General features: G+C 40.7%; 1 protein-coding gene across 5 annotated transcripts in view; it reads right to left on the reverse strand.

Moving 5' to 3' along the window:
- The window catches only part of bcor (BCL6 corepressor), a 237,208-nt gene that overhangs the window by 68,633 nt on the left and 152,798 nt on the right, over positions 1 to 15,777 (reverse strand). For 4 of the 5 annotated variants that reach the window (XM_086006640.1, XM_086006642.1, XM_086006637.1 and 1 more), the window contains exons 3-6: positions 14,234 to 14,327; positions 6,991 to 9,843; positions 5,582 to 5,638; positions 4,963 to 5,143 (exon numbers count right to left, since the gene is read on the reverse strand). In XM_086006640.1, the coding sequence (XP_085862766.1) occupies positions 4,963 to 5,143; positions 5,582 to 5,638; positions 6,991 to 9,843; positions 14,234 to 14,327 (3,185 nt within the window). The remainder of the gene's footprint in view (positions 1 to 4,962; positions 5,144 to 5,581; positions 5,639 to 6,990; positions 9,844 to 14,233; positions 14,328 to 15,777) is intronic. The other variant, XM_086006638.1, reaches the window with a different exon arrangement.

Here is a 15,777-nt window from a genome sequence, read left to right on the forward strand (position 1 = left end):
ACTATAACTGCTCTCTTTGTCCCTAAGCTAGGATTGCTGGAAAATACAGGTGTGTGCTGAGGACTGGTGGAAGCTCATCTATGATGCCCAGCTGTGGCCTAATATAATCTGTCAACACTCACTACTTAGGCTCATACATGAAGAACAGACACTTCGGCAAGGACTGCCAGCACCACTGAAACAGTACTCTACCATACGTCAGTGCCTTTGGAAAAAGAAAACTTCTTACAACTTAAATCTAACTTTAACTTGCTGGTGTTGCTGTTACTAGGATTAGGGTGTTATCAGTAGTGCTTAAGATTTCTGACCAACACATGACAATCACTTGTATAACAGTGGATATTTTGTGGTTGCTTAAATCACTTGATCACAGCTAACAAGGATCATATGACTCATGGCACATCCCGTAATTTATCACCATGCGGTGTACCATGGAAACACTCCATAGCATTGTTGTCATGGTAATAGTTTCAATTCACCACAGCAACCAGGCAGTTTCATTACTGGTCTTTCATTGTCAGGTGACTGGCAGACGAGCAAGTAGACTAACAGGGCACTGAAGTGTCAACCACTAATTCAGGAACATTAATGACCTTGTGGAGAGAAAACCTATTGGTTGAACTGATCACGGAGACTAGCTAGCTTTCCCTTTTCAGGGTCACTGAAATACTAACTGATAACCATAGGACTCACTGAATACATGGGGATTAGAGAGGCTGGTGGTCTTGGCTAAGTGGTCTAGAAAATATAGCTATGGTGAATATACTAATTCATAATTCTGTAGTCTCAGAAATCATACATATTTCACATATCAGGGTGGAGTTTCTGCTCATTTACACTACTATCAGCGCGATCCAACCAAATCAGCCGAACCGGTGCAAAAGAAAGATCGGGGAATTTTAAACGTACGGCCAAAACCATTTACATTTGTGTTTTACGCGGTCTTTTACGCTGGTTTAAGATTCAATTCGTCCGGATCAGGCCCTGCTGACAAAACTGGCCATGTCCCCAGGTGGAAATTGCAAGATTGCGCTGGTTAGGGAAATTGCGCTTTTTATTTAGTCGCACAGGCATGTTTTAAAAGTTTTTTCATACCACAAACTATTTAATTTACGAATAAAATGTTTACACCAATGAATTTATTAAATGGTTCAGCATAGTTTTTTAAGTTATTTTCAGTGATTTTAAATTGGGATACTCCCAGGAGGAAGATTAGACACTTATTAAAAATGATTATTTTTTGTGATAAACCCATTTTCAGCTGTATTAATAAAACTGCACCGGGTTACTCCTCTTAAATACATCAATGAATACTTTTTAATGGAAAGAAAAAAAAATGATTAGGTTCTGTTACACTGTCCGATTGCACTAGTTCATGGAAGATTTTAAGTTTGTGATTAGGCAAATTAATTTTAATCAGAAACTTGAACTGTAATCTAACCAGGGGAATTTTGGGCACAATTTCCTGATTGCCCCCAAAGTGGAAACTCTACCCCATCATCTTTATTTTTAAAGAGGGCACAGTCTAAATGACAGAGTCCTTGAAATTACACTGTGGGATAAAAGTGTGCCAATTATTCTAAGATTTCTTAATTTGCTACCTTACACAGATGTTTCCCTGAAATCAGAAGATTAAAGACATTTCAGATGAATGAGATAAGCATTTGTTCGCTATCATCGTACAGTGTCATTTCATAACCGGTAGCCAAAAATCATGATTGCTGAGCTTTGTTGTTGAAAGCCTTCCCTCTGCTCCTTGACCACAATTGAAGCAGTCTTATTGGTGTTGTGGCTCTTCTCTCTGTTTAAATCTGGGGTACCAAAACTACATTCAAAAATATTTTTTTAAACTGTGCATGCACCTGTCAATAAGCATATATACATATATGCTTTTCATCCTCCAGGTAAAAATAGTTAAGAAAAGAGGTGCTGATAAACAGTCCGAAGATTATTTCATCTGTAGTAGAGGCGTGAGGGGGCTTCAGACTGTCATGCTAGGGATGGCAATGTTTCTTGCACCAGTTTACTTTACTTTTGATGCTACCACTGTACATAGTGGCAAGCTCAAGTCTTTATTTGTGTTCATATTTATAAATTCAATGAATTTCAAACTGACAGTCAAAATATTATGGCAGTTATCGGTCTCAATTGCAGTCACATTAATAAGACAGACCGATGCAGTGCAGCTGCGAATCGCTTCAAGAATCACCAAATAGTACGCTGCAACGAAGAGTTTTCAGGACAATTTTTCTTAGCCACATATATATTTAATTTAGCATTATTTTAGATGTACTTATAAATAAGCAACAATGTTGGTGATCTGAGTACTTGTTGACAGATAAGAATGCAACATATGTCTGGGAAATTATTAGCACCCGTGATGATAATTATGAATACAAAAGACAAGACTCTACATTTGATGGGGTCTTAGAACAGATTTGTAAGAAACAATTATAAAATTGATGATTTTTTTTCCTACAGCATGGCTGCCGAGTGATTTCACATTACATAGCAGGAAGTGTTTATTTAAAAACAAAAAGCTAATTTAAAAAGTGGACTGTTGTAATGATGTCTGCTGCTGAGAGAGAACTTTTTTCTGAAAGCTGGTCAATTCTCATTTATTGAATTATAATACTCCTGTATATTTTATGACTGTATAATAAAATATCCCACACCATGTTATGTGAAACCTGATAAAATTCCAAGAAGCGCAGTACACATAGGCTGCTCGATAAATTAGTTTACTTCTGTACAATGTGAAAAATCTCAGATTATCAAGGCTACTGGATATAAAGTCCATTTCACAGCACTTCAATGCCAATTATGAAATTCCTATTTATTCACTTGAGTAAAGTTTAAAATTTCTCAATTGATGAAGAAACACCAAGCTTTATTGTCCAAGGTTTCGTAGATCCTAAAATGGTATACACTATTATAAATCTGAATGTCTACACATAATAATCAAGGGCAGTCACTCTCACCTCACCTCTGAAATTCAGCTCTTTTGTCCATGTTTGGACCAAGGCTGTAATGAGGTCTGGAGCCAAGTGGTCCTGGACCTCTCGACTCCAGACCTCATTACAGTCTTGGTTCAAACATGGACAAAAGAGCTGAATTCCAGAGGTGAGGTGAGAGTCACTGCCCTAAACATCAAGGCAGCATTTGACTGAGTGTGGCATCAAGGAGCCCTAGTAAAATTGAAGTCAATAGGAATCAGGGGGAATACTCTCCACTGGCTGGAGTCATACGTAGCATAAAGAAAGATGGCTGTGGTTGTTGGAGGCCAATCATCTCAGCCCCAGGACATTGCTGCAGAAGTTCCTCATGGCACTGTCCTAGGCCTAACCATCTTCAGCTGCGTCATCAATGACCTTCCCCCCATCATAAGGTCAAATGTGGGGATGTTCACTGATGATTGCACAGTGTTCAGTTCTATTCGCACTCCTCAGATAACGAAGCAGTCCATGCCCGCATGCCGCAAGACCTGTACAACATTCAGGCTTGGGCTGATAAGTGGCAAGTAACATTCGCACCACACAAGTGCCAGGCAATAACCATCTCCAACAAGAGAGCCTAACCGCCTCCCCATGACATTCAACGGCATTACCTTTGTCGAATACCCCACCATCAACATCCTGGGAAGTCACCATTGGCCAGCCACATAAATACATTGGCTACAAGAGCAGGTCAGAGGCTGGGTATTCTGCAGCGAGTGACTCCCCGCTTGACTCCCCAAAGCTTTTCCACCATCTACAAGGCACAAGTCAGGAGTGTGATGGAATAGTCTCCACTTGACTGGATGAGTGCAGCTCCTAAAACACTCAACAAGCTCGACACCATCTGGGACAAATCAGCCCGCTTGATTGGAACTCCATTTGCCACTTTAAAGATTCATTCCCTTCACCACTGGCGCACCGTGGCTGCAGTGTGTACCATCTACAAGATGCACTACAGAAACTCGCCAAGGTTTCTTCGACAGCACCTCCCAAGTCCGCGACCTCTACCACCTCGAAGAACAACGGCAGTAGGCGCATGGGAACACCACCACCTCTAATTTCCCCTCCAAGTCACTCAACAACAACAACATTATATAGCGCCTTTAATGTAGTAAAACGTCCCAAGGCGTTTCACAGGAGCATTATCAAACAAAATTTTGCACAGAGCCACATAAGGAGATATTAGGGTGGATGAGGTAGGTTTTAAGGAGTGTCTTAAAGGAGGAAAGAGAGGCAGAGAGATTTAGGGAGGGAAATCCAGGGATTTGGGCCTTGGCAGCTGAAGGCACGGCCACCAATGGTGGAGCAATTAAAATTGGGGATGCTCAAGAGGCCAGAATTGGAGGAGTGCAGATACACACACCATCCTGACTTAAAAATGTATCGCCGTTCTTTCATTGTCACTGGGCCAAAATCCTGGAACTCCTTACCTAACAGCACTGTGGGAGTACCTTCACCACACGGACTGCAGAGGTTCAAGAAGGTGGATCACCACCACCTTCTCAAGGGCAATTAGGGATGTGCAATAAATACTGGCCTTGCAAGCGACGCCTACATCCCATGAATGAATTAAAAAAATAACTATCAGCGAAAAAAAAGCAGCTCTAACCACTTCATACTTCCATTTTGTAGACAGCTCTGGAGACATACTGTACTTTTCATTATATCAGTCATTTTACCAAGATAATGAATGATTTACATAAGAACATAAGATGTAGGAGCAGGAGTAGGCCATTCGGCCCCTCGAGCCTGCTCCGCCATTCAATAGATCATGGCTGATCTGATCTTGGCCTCAACTCCACTCCTGCCCGCTCTCCATAACCCTCGACTCCCTTATCGTTCAACATTTATCAATAAGAAAATGACTCTTACTTGGAATGCAAGTGCACCAATCATTACAAGAGATTATATCATCAATCTCTTCATGTGTAAATAACCTAACATTACTACTGTTGGTGTCACTCACCTTCATCAAAATTTTCTCCTGAAGTAATCTCATCTTCTGAATCCTCCTTTGACTTCTTTTCCTTCTTCCCAGTCAAGTTTTTCCACTCAGTGTCACTTAATTTGTGGTCCTCTAATGAGTCTTCAGATACCCTATCATCCCGCTGCTTCATCTCAAGCTCAGAGAAGCGCATCATAGCACGCTAGAACCATAAATGAAAAGATTAATTAAATAATAGCATAGTCTGTTACTAACACTTTACCAACAGTATCAAATTTGTCTCATTTTCACACCTGTACTGAATGCTCATTGAAAGAGATTTTCTAAAAGCGGCAAAAGATAACAACACTGAATAGTGTTCTTAAGTTGTACTGATGTACTATTTAATAAAATGAACAGCTATAGTGTCCCCCATGAAAAAGGAAGAATGTTGTATGTTTAAAAAAAATTCAGTATATTTCTGTTGCATATAATCTTGAAACATGCTTGAGAGTTTCAACACAACACAAGGAAGGTAGTTTGTACACTAGTCCTGGGGTCCACATCTATTGGCTCACTGCCCAAACTTTGTTAACTAAAATCATTTAACAGTTCTTTTCATTTAATTTAAAACAATCTGAGAAAAATCTTAAGAACTGACCTCACAGTAAGCAGCAGGCTGATATAAAATACTGTCCTCTTGTGATAATCCTTCCATCTATTCAATTAAAATGATCACTCAGTGGGGAACTTTTTCATTCATTTTTACAGACATAAACCAATATTTCACAACAAGAATGAAAATCATCAAGAGGCTTTTCACCTATCAAAAATATGTGTAAAGGTGCAATGTTTACTGAAGACCTTACAAACAATAAATACGTATAGATTGCCAAGTACAAATGTGTGAAAAAAGCAAAGAAGCATGAAGTGGGAGGAATTCACCTTGTTCATACCATAGCTAGTGGACCCATATATAATGTACCTACCATAGGGGGAAAACTTATCTTTGCGGGCCTATTGACCATGACATCACTAATTGGTTTTACCTCCGCATACTTCCTGGTTTAAAGCTATAGTGCAAGAACAATAACAGCAGACGATGCCTAACATTTTGAGCATGCTACAGAAATATAGAATAAAGGGTGGCCATGGAGATGAATTACATATGTGTATGCAGTTCCAAAATTCATTCGAATGAGCAGCACAACCATGAATACAAGGACAAAGCCAATACGTGATAGTGTACAAGTCTGTAGCTCATTCCCTGACCATCCAATATTTGGTGGTACACACGTTATTTTTTCCCCTAATTTCTTTCTTGAAAATATATGTTGCATTGGGATGATTTGACTATACAGATGAGGAGGCCATTGATAATGAGAAACAAAGGGCACATGATCTCAATGGTGCAATATCACAAGACTGCCGGCATCAAAGGTGCAACAATTTTGATACAAGCCAAAACATTATATGGGTACGGTAGTCTAGTGGTTATGGTACTGGACTAGCAACCAGAAGGTCTCGAGTTCAAATTCCACCGCGGCAAATTGAGAAATTGAATCCAATAAATTTGGTCATTTGTGGATAAAATGACCATGAAAGCTACAGTTTTGTCATTAATCCTGCAAGTCTTGCCCAGTCTGGCCTACATGTGACTCCAGTCCCGTACTATGTGGCTGACCCTTAATGCCCTCAGGACAATTAGGAAGGAGCAGTAAATACCACCTTGCCAGTGTCGCCAATATCCCAAGAACAATTTAGATTTAATTGTTGCTATGCATCATTACTTGCATGCTCATGAAATTTTTACGATAGAATAATCAGCAAGACAATTCCTTTATACCACAGCATAGTATGGGATGCATCAATTACCTTTAATACAATTCAAGGCAGAAATCTCAACAAAAAAGACTCTTTCCTCTTACTATCATATATAGTTTCAGTAGGGTTAACTTTTCTCAAGCACTGAGAATATCAAATGTTAAAAATTAAAGAAGTTCTTACCGGCTTTTTAAAAATTTACAACAAGCATCGTATTAGCTACTGACAAACAAGTCAACAACTCACCTGTAGTGCTCGCTGTTCTCGACTAAGCTGGCTAGAGTCAGCATATAGTTCTGTTGTGACACACTTAAATTTATCTCCCACATACCCAGCTGAGTTTGCAATTCGTTTTGTTAGGTTAGATTTCTTCGGCTTCATAAATTTAGCAGCTGTTGTGTCCAAGTCATCAGTTCTGTCTTTGGTATCATTGTGATTCAATTGAGCCAAAAACTGCTCAGTTTCAGCACCAAATTCCTTATCAGTATTTGTATTGCCAGAAGACGTGGCAATACTGTCAATGATACGACTGTCCTCTGAGAGATCAGCGATCAACTGAACTGTTGTACTCTCTTTACTTTGGCAGTCTGGAATAAAATCTTTGTTTAAGTTCTGATTTGGTAAACACTGGCCCTGTGATGAGCTACAGTTCTCTACTGCCTTATGGACATCTCTGTCTTTTTGAACACTCTCTTTTATGGCAATGGCTTCCACAGAGTCAACTGTTTTCTCATGTATTTCCTTGGCAGAATATTGTTTGTTGGTGCCTTCTGGCAGGATGCTCTTTTTAGATGTTTTTGCTTCAATTTTTCCCCATTGATCACTGTGTTCTAAGATTAAGCGTTTGTCCTCGTTATCTTTGGCAAATGTTTTGCCATGATTCTTTGGACTATGGCATGATAGTTCAGCTCTAGCTGAAACATGTAGCTGATCTACATTTAGTTTTTGTGAAATCTCTGGTGGTCTCTCTCTGTTAACTGGTTCTTCACTACGTCGAAGTCGATCATGTGATCTGGATCTCCGCTGTGCTCCTTCACTTCTTTTCTCTTCCTGAACAGTGTGTGATGAGACGATAGGGTTGATCAAATTCTGGGTGTTGTGAAACACGGTGTATTCACTTCTGCATGTTGGCAAGCTGCTATAAGAAAGTCTGTGCTTTGGTGCCAAGTTTCCTGCATATAAATTGCCATTAGGCAATAAGGCAGGATGGGGAAATACAAGTCCTTTATCAGGTAAGGGAAGGTGGCCAATTGGGATTCCTTCCGGTGTAGAGTAGGTGAAATATCTGTTTGGATATGGTAAAGGTGGGGATAGAAATGTCTCACTTGGAGTTAGAAATATTGAACCTGATGAATGGGCACTTTCAGTTGCATGTGACACAAAATCTTGACAACCTCCTTTGGTCCCTTTAGTGGCCTGCTTACTGGGTACTGGAGAGGACTGTCCTGTTTGGTGAATGACAGATGTTTTATTTGAAGAGTTATTCCTTTGTGCCTTCTCGGCATGACCCCATTCAGTACTAACATTTGGTGATGGTGAAGCAGAGGCAGGTCGGCCCAATCCAGAGATTGAACCTGGAATATGATTTACAGAACCATTGGAGCTCCCAATCCTAGGGCACGAGGAGCTTCTCTGATGTGGAATTATACGCTCTAGTGTTTTATTGCTCACCAATATAGTACTGGTTTGATGGTCTCCAGGAGAACTGGTACTAGGAATGGCCCAGGTTGAGTGCAATTTGTTGATAATAGCAGGTCGTTCAACAGGGAGATCATTGTGTATTGAAGTTGAAAAACCTTCAGAATGTGTTTCCCTGCTAGACAATGAAGAGTTGTTTCGCCATTTGCCAGGTGCTAATACTGGCACCACCTTATCAGTACTCTCAGGCTTTGATACCTGATCACTTGATGTCTCACCACAGCCTACTTTAGAAGACAGATCTAGAGGCTTCTCATTGCAGTCTTTGGTAGGTGTTTGTTTTTCTTGCTGTGATGGAGACTTGGTAGCTTTTTGTTCAGGCTGTGAGTTTCGTGAATGTGTTGCTGTTTGTTGGAAGTTTTCACCAGGTTCTGGTGGTTTTGAATTTTTGCTGTTTGTTGATCGTGCAGGAGAGGTAAATTCACTACTTAGACTTAAATAACCATGAGGAAGTGCCATTGAGGGAGAAGGACCAGATATCCGAGCAAGATGCTTCTGAAATTCAGAAGAGCTCTCTCCAATCTGTGGTGAGGATAGATGAAGCCGGGAAGAAGGCCTTGGAGATTGCAATAATGAAGCAGGGTCTGCAGGAATGCTACTTGCATTTGACTTTTCATTAGCTGTAACCCTTGTTTTCTTGCTACTTGATATCTGATGTGTCAAAATGTGTGGATCAACTTGCAGTCTAGGGTTACCTGTCATTATTCCTGAAAGGCATTTATCAGGACAATGAACCATAGAAGACATTATGGGTGACGTTGCAGCTGGTGTAATCCTTAGCGGAGAAGGAAGAGATGAAGGGATGTGAGGCAAGCCATAGTGTGGAGGTGGTATGTACAAGAAGCGATCACTGTGACTACAGACAGGTGAATAGGAGATGTGTTGTGGTAAGCCATAAGAGTTCTGTGAGGGTATCAAGCATGTTTTATACATGTTCATTGGGTACTTGCTTGGTGAGTCCACAAAAGGATACATCCCTGGTGCTGGGCTCTCCATGTATGGGCTAACCCATGGAAGTCGCAAATAACTAGGACCAGTTCCATTTACTGGAGTTTGTTTACCAGCTGAAGATCCTTCTAAACCCAATGGTTCACCTCTCGCACCAGCAGCATTTTGTAGTCCAGGTGGTGATTTGTACAGTGTGCTAAAGCTTTCATGAGGCTTTGTGCAACCACTGCCATTTTCTAGGGTTTCCGGTGGATGTGATTTATAATTCAAATCAGGCATTCTGTCAGCCAGAAATCCCAGGCTGGTCATGGCAACTGCAGCCTCTTGTTCCTTTTCATTTCTAAGTCCACGTGCAGTAGGATACATAATACCATTATGGTTTCTCAGCTCTTCTTGCATGATCCCACTGGCAGCTCTAAGTCGATCAATTTGTCTCACTGAGGCTGCATCCACCTGGACAGAATTACACCAAGATTAATTATATACATTCTACTTATGTAACTTATAAGTGTTTTTTCAGTTTTGGTTTGTTTTCTGTCACAGTCAGAGTTGTTACTTTAATAAAGTGATAAAATCCATTATCAGTTAGTATACTATAAAGAAACAGCCAACTGTAGTGGGCAAATAAAGGGAGTACAGGATAAAACAGTCACCCAATAGCATAGCAAGCATTTACATTACGCACCTTAGCTCTTAATGAGCTTTGTCACTACGACATTACTATTTATGAAAGAAAAATAAAGCAACAGTTCTGGTGAACGCATAAACTCATTTACTGTGCGCTAAGAAACTAACATTTTCAACCTGCTAACCTGTTCTCTTGCCTTGCCTTTGATGCTCTTGCTCCCAACAAATCGATTACTGTCTCCCATCCATACTGTCCCCTCTGGTACATCCCTCACCTTTGCTATCTCAAGTTAGAGGGGTGCAAGATCAAGTGTACCTGGTGCATAACCAGCCTAATTTTTATCCATCATTGGCTTGATCATATCAAGCCTTAACATGCTTCAGTCTTCTCAGCCAAAACTGTTTGCTAATCCCAGATCATTCTAGAGGGCAAGGGCAACCCCAAGACTCCTTTTCCCCAGGGCTAACCACCTCCTCAAAGCTCTTTCCCCATTCTCTCCACCCTCACCACCACGTGCAAAGGACTCGTGGATATCCTCTCTAAGATTGAGACCAACCATGCAGTGGTTTCTTCCACGTCTCACCTCCTCTCTCCCCCCAGCTCCTAATCTCCCCACAATGTCCCATTCATTCTACCCCTGAACTATTGTCATCTTGCAGTTTCTCCACCATGTCATCTCCAAGCTCATCTCTTCCACAAGATCCTGCTCCCCTGATCTCCTCCCCAGTCAACTCCTCCTTCTGATCCCTTGCTCTTTCATGGCTATTGTCATCACCCCCTCCTCAAATAACCCATTGATTGACCCATCCATCCTCTCTAATCACTAACTTCCTTACCTCTCGAAGGTTATCAAACATGTCACGGCTCCCAGTTCTCTCCCAAAACTCCCTATTTGAACCCCTCCAGTTTGGTTTCCACCCTTCTCATAGCAGCGAAACAGCCCTAACCAAAATCCCAAATGACTCTGTGACTGGGGCCTGGGTGTATTGTCCTTCTTTGTCCTCCTTAAGCTTTCTACAATGTGTAACATGGTTTACCACACCACCTTCCTCCATTGTCCAGCTCATGAGACTGCCCTTGTGTAATTCCATTTCTATCTATCTGAATGCAATCAACACATTGCCAACAATGGTTTTTATTCCCCACCCCTACATGCCCCTTCACCTCCAGATTCTTGCAAGGATCTATCCTTGCCCCCCGCACTCATTTACTTGTTGTCCCTTAGTGATGCCATATGCATACATGGGGCCAGCTTCCATATATGTGCTTTCTGAAACCCAGGCCTACCTCTGCTCCATCTCTCTTAACCCTAAACCTTCAACTGCTTGTCCAACATTAATTCATGGTTGAGTCACTACTTCTTCAGCTGAATATTGAGAAGACTGAAGCCATCCCTTTTGGCACCCACCACAAGCTCTACTCCCTTGCTACCGAGTCCATCCCCTCTCCCTGGTCATTAACTCAGACTAAACTATGGTGTGTAAAAGCTCAGCTCCTGTTTGATCCTGGCCTGAACTTCAAATAATATTCCATCCATCACCAAGATTGCTAATTTCCACTTCTCCAATACCCCATCCTGAGTAAACTACAACTTTTCAAAAGCTTAACCACCTATATCCTGTCCCGCACTAAGTCCTGCTCATCCATCACTCCATCCTTACTGACCGACATTGGCTCTCTGTTCCCAACGCATTCATTTTTAAATCTTTATCCTCATTTACAAATCCCTCCATGGTCTCATTATATCCCAACTTAGTTATGTCCTCCAACCCTACACCCTCTCCCACAAGTTCTACACCTGTCTCTGGCCTTCTGTGCATCCCACTCTCCCATGCCCCATTATTGTTGCCAAAGCCTTCAGCTGCCTCAGTCACACTCTCTAGAACATACCGTAAACCTCTCCACCTTCAAAAACCAAGCTTTTACTCACTCCTCCTAATCTCTCCCTTCATGGTTCAGCATCCATTCCCTTATCTACCTCTATCTCTGGTGCAATTTGGGATTTTTTTTTAACTTTAAAGATACAATATAAATTCAAATTGTTGGCTGTTTGTGTAGTAAAAACATATCCGTCTCCCTCACATTTACAGTATGCTTTTCAAATCTGCAAGGTTTGTGGAAATGAGCTGGCCGATTAATCAACTAACCACACTTGTTAAGCCAGTAAAGTACTGTTTAAATGGTTCAGATGGTGACTTTTCTGTGAACCCAGCTATGGAGTGCAAAAAATGACAGGTAAATAACAACAGAGAACCTGCAAAGCTCATTTCACAGACCAAGACAGGAACCTGAATGTCAAACCGAGTATGGTAATGTAGTGGTTATGTTACTGGACTAGTAATTCAGAGGCCTGGACTAATAATAGAGATGCAAGTTCAAATCCCACAACTGTTCACCACTACCCTTTGCTTTCTGTCACATAGCCAATTTCGTATCCATGCAGCCACTGCCCCTTTAATCCCATGGGCTTCAATTTTGCTAACAAATCTATTATGTGGCATAGCAGTTAGCACTGTTGCCTCACAGCGCCAGGGACCCGGGTTCGAATCCGGCCTCGGGTGACTGTCTGTGTGGAGTTTGCACATTCTCCCCGTGTTTGCGTGGGTTTCCTCCGGGTGCTCCGGTTTCCTCCCACAGTCCAAAGATGTGCAGGTTAGGTTGATTGGCTATGATAAAAATTGACCCTTAGTGTTAGGGGGATTAAATACGTGGGGTTACGGGGATAGGGTGGGATATGTGTTGGTGTAGGGGTTACGGGGATTGGGAGGGATATGTGTCGGTGCAGGCTCGATGGGCCGAAATGGCCTCTATCTGTACTGTGAGGTTTCTGTGATTCTGTGAAATACCTTTTGAAAGTCCATATACACAGCATCAACCACACTACCTTCATTAACTAACACCACATTCATTTCAGTGTGTCAGCTGCCTTGAGGAGTCAGATCAGCATTAGGAGGACACTGGGAGGTGGATCAGGTGTCAGGACTTTGGATGGCAGTGGGGTTTGGGTCAGGTCCAGGCTGACGGAGGGGACGGGGGGAGATGAGTTAATAAAAATGATGTATCCTACGTATTTCCCCATAAACTGCCATGTGTGTCAGTGCAGTCTTCAAACACTGATGTCCTGCTCATTCTCAGCATTTATCATCACTGGTCGACTGTGAGTAAATAGCCAAACTTCCTTTATTAGTACATGCTGAGGAATTCTATGTATTGCTCCCTAGATCTGCTCTTAACAAGGCTTGTTCATTGCTGGCTAAGGCCAAGGCATTTTTTGTGGAAATGTGGCTCCTGAGAGAACGATAGTCACTTAAGACTAAACCACCATATAGCCAAAGCAAACTTACAAATCTCTGCTTTGAGTAGTGAAGATAAAATGAAAAGATCTTAAAATATCAGAAGCTTTGATATTCTAGACATTGAAAAACTAATCCATCTATATCCTGGCATTTTATTTTTGTTGTGGTCAGGTAAACAGTTTGATGAGTTTAAGAATGTAACAAAAAACATATAGAACTTTATTCTAAGTAGTTTAGTAACTCATTTTATTTTTCCTTCTTGATTCTGTTGCATTGAAACCATACTACCCAATTAATACTGCATTGTTACATTAGTGTCTAATTAATTTTCCCAACTTGTTCTGCTAAATGGCATGTGTACTTGTTTACATTATAACAACTTTTTGCAATACTTCAAAGTAGTAGCCAAATATTTAAGCTTGAAAATATATTTTAATCTTCATAGAAACATGTAGTGCTCAAGAAAATATGTAGCTTCAATTTGTAAATTTGTTCTAGTAAATTTAAACTTTGAAACTACTGCTTAACACACTCATATCAAATTCCTCTCATTTTAACAGAGGCATTAACCCATTTAAAGTAAACAAGTTAACTCTTCCATTAAAATAGCAGAGAGAGAAATTTGACACGAGTGCATTAAGCATTTGTACGATACCATCACTCACAGTAATTTCAAGGATTTAACCTTTTGAAATGCTGATCACATGCTGCCTATAAGCAAAAATGAATGCTCGTGTCCTGTAAATCCCAATTAGAATGGAACTAAACACTAAGCAATAACTTATAGTTTAAATTATCCATTCTGACTTGATTATGATAGGAGCAGACAACCTCGTTAGTACATGGGGGTTTATGCAGGAAAATGCACGAATTAGATTGTATTCTCCATCAGGAAGTGGATGAGTAAGTAATAGCTTACCACACCCAAGTTGTGGGTCATGTGATTCTCTTCCCTGATCCCAAATCGCTTCATATTTTTCTGTGTTTCACCATCACTTACAGAGACTTTCCTGCTGTGAAAAGAATTCAAAGTTAATATTGTTTTATCTTGATTCTATACATTGCCTATTTAATTGAATATTGCATTACATAACTGTTGGTTACTCTTAAAACAAAGCAGGTCTGACACAATTATTACCACTCCTCCAAGTGACTCTTAACCTGCACACACAATATCTAGATTCATTAGGCAAATCACACAGAAATAATGATTTTACAATTCCAACAGTATTTTTCCCCTTTGAGGTATTTCTTCAATGGATGTAAAGCATGTAGTTCACCCTTCCTACAGTGTTTGAATACTTATTGTAAGGTTTTCTTCATTATTTCAAAAAACGTTCAATCTTTGTATACAAACAGGAAATGACAGGCAATCATTCTATGAGGGAAGGGCCATTTGGGACAAAGTGCCTTTAAAAAAAAAATCCTAAACCCTTATGGGTCAGACAAACTTCTCCATTCCACTTTACTAAGGAAAGTTCTTCAAGGGTTCTCCCAATTGGGCACCATAACTTCATCGGAAGTCCCATCTATCTGTGGTTTCAGTGCTTAAACTGGGCCATACTCAGTTCTCTTTTTCTGCAGGAAGCAGATTTGCAGCAAGTAACAGTAAGAGCATAAGACGATAACAAAATAACAAAGTTCAAAAAAAAGAGAAGTAAAGGGGAGGTGAGAAAGAGAAACAAAAGGGTAGGTTTAGTGAGAGCTTTGTGCACTTCTTTTCAAAGAATAAGGTCATACCTGCAGTAACTAAACTAATAAGATTCTACATATATTCAACCTCCCATTACAATATATGCAAGTGGTACAAAAATTGGTAGTTGAATTTTGAGGCCCTATCCCTTCAGCCCAACTAGAAGCAAAACAGCACAAAGATGGTTATAATCTTATTTTCCAACATAATAACACTTTGAAAAAGCATGTAACTGCTTTGAAGACAACCTCACGATTAACCTTCTATGTGCCGACACAAAAAATAGCTATAGCACAAGCACGGTGAGCCCTATCTTTTCTTGGTAAGTACTAGTAACATCCATAACTGGTATATCACACCTCAGTGGGCTGAGATAGTAATTGTGCCACTAGTGTTCCTTTTTTATTTAATGCTGTAAGTCGTCAAGAAAGAAGTCTTTCTGGAAAGTAACAGCAATATATACTGTTGGAATCTTAGCTCCTCTAAAGCAATGCTTTCAACAGCCATGTGATCAGCCACAAGCTCTGAAGGTTGTTGCATCATATATGTTCATTCATTTGAGTCATCCTTTTGTGTGATACTGATGGGTTGTTCACAATAAGGGCAAAGACCCCAAGATCCAGATCTTCCTCAGCCAATAGGGGTAGCTAGAATAAGAAGTGGGGGGCGGGGGGGTTAACAAATAGGACACCTGTCCTATGTGATCTTTCCAGTGAGATGATGACAATATCCTATTGTGCGTTGAGATTCAATGAATGAGAAAGGTTGAA

This window comes from Somniosus microcephalus, chromosome 14, assembly GCF_052327205.1.
Source record: "Somniosus microcephalus isolate GS21.2 chromosome 14, FLI_Smic_1.0, whole genome shotgun sequence".
Classification (NCBI taxonomy): domain Eukaryota; kingdom Metazoa; phylum Chordata; class Chondrichthyes; order Squaliformes; family Somniosidae; genus Somniosus; species Somniosus microcephalus.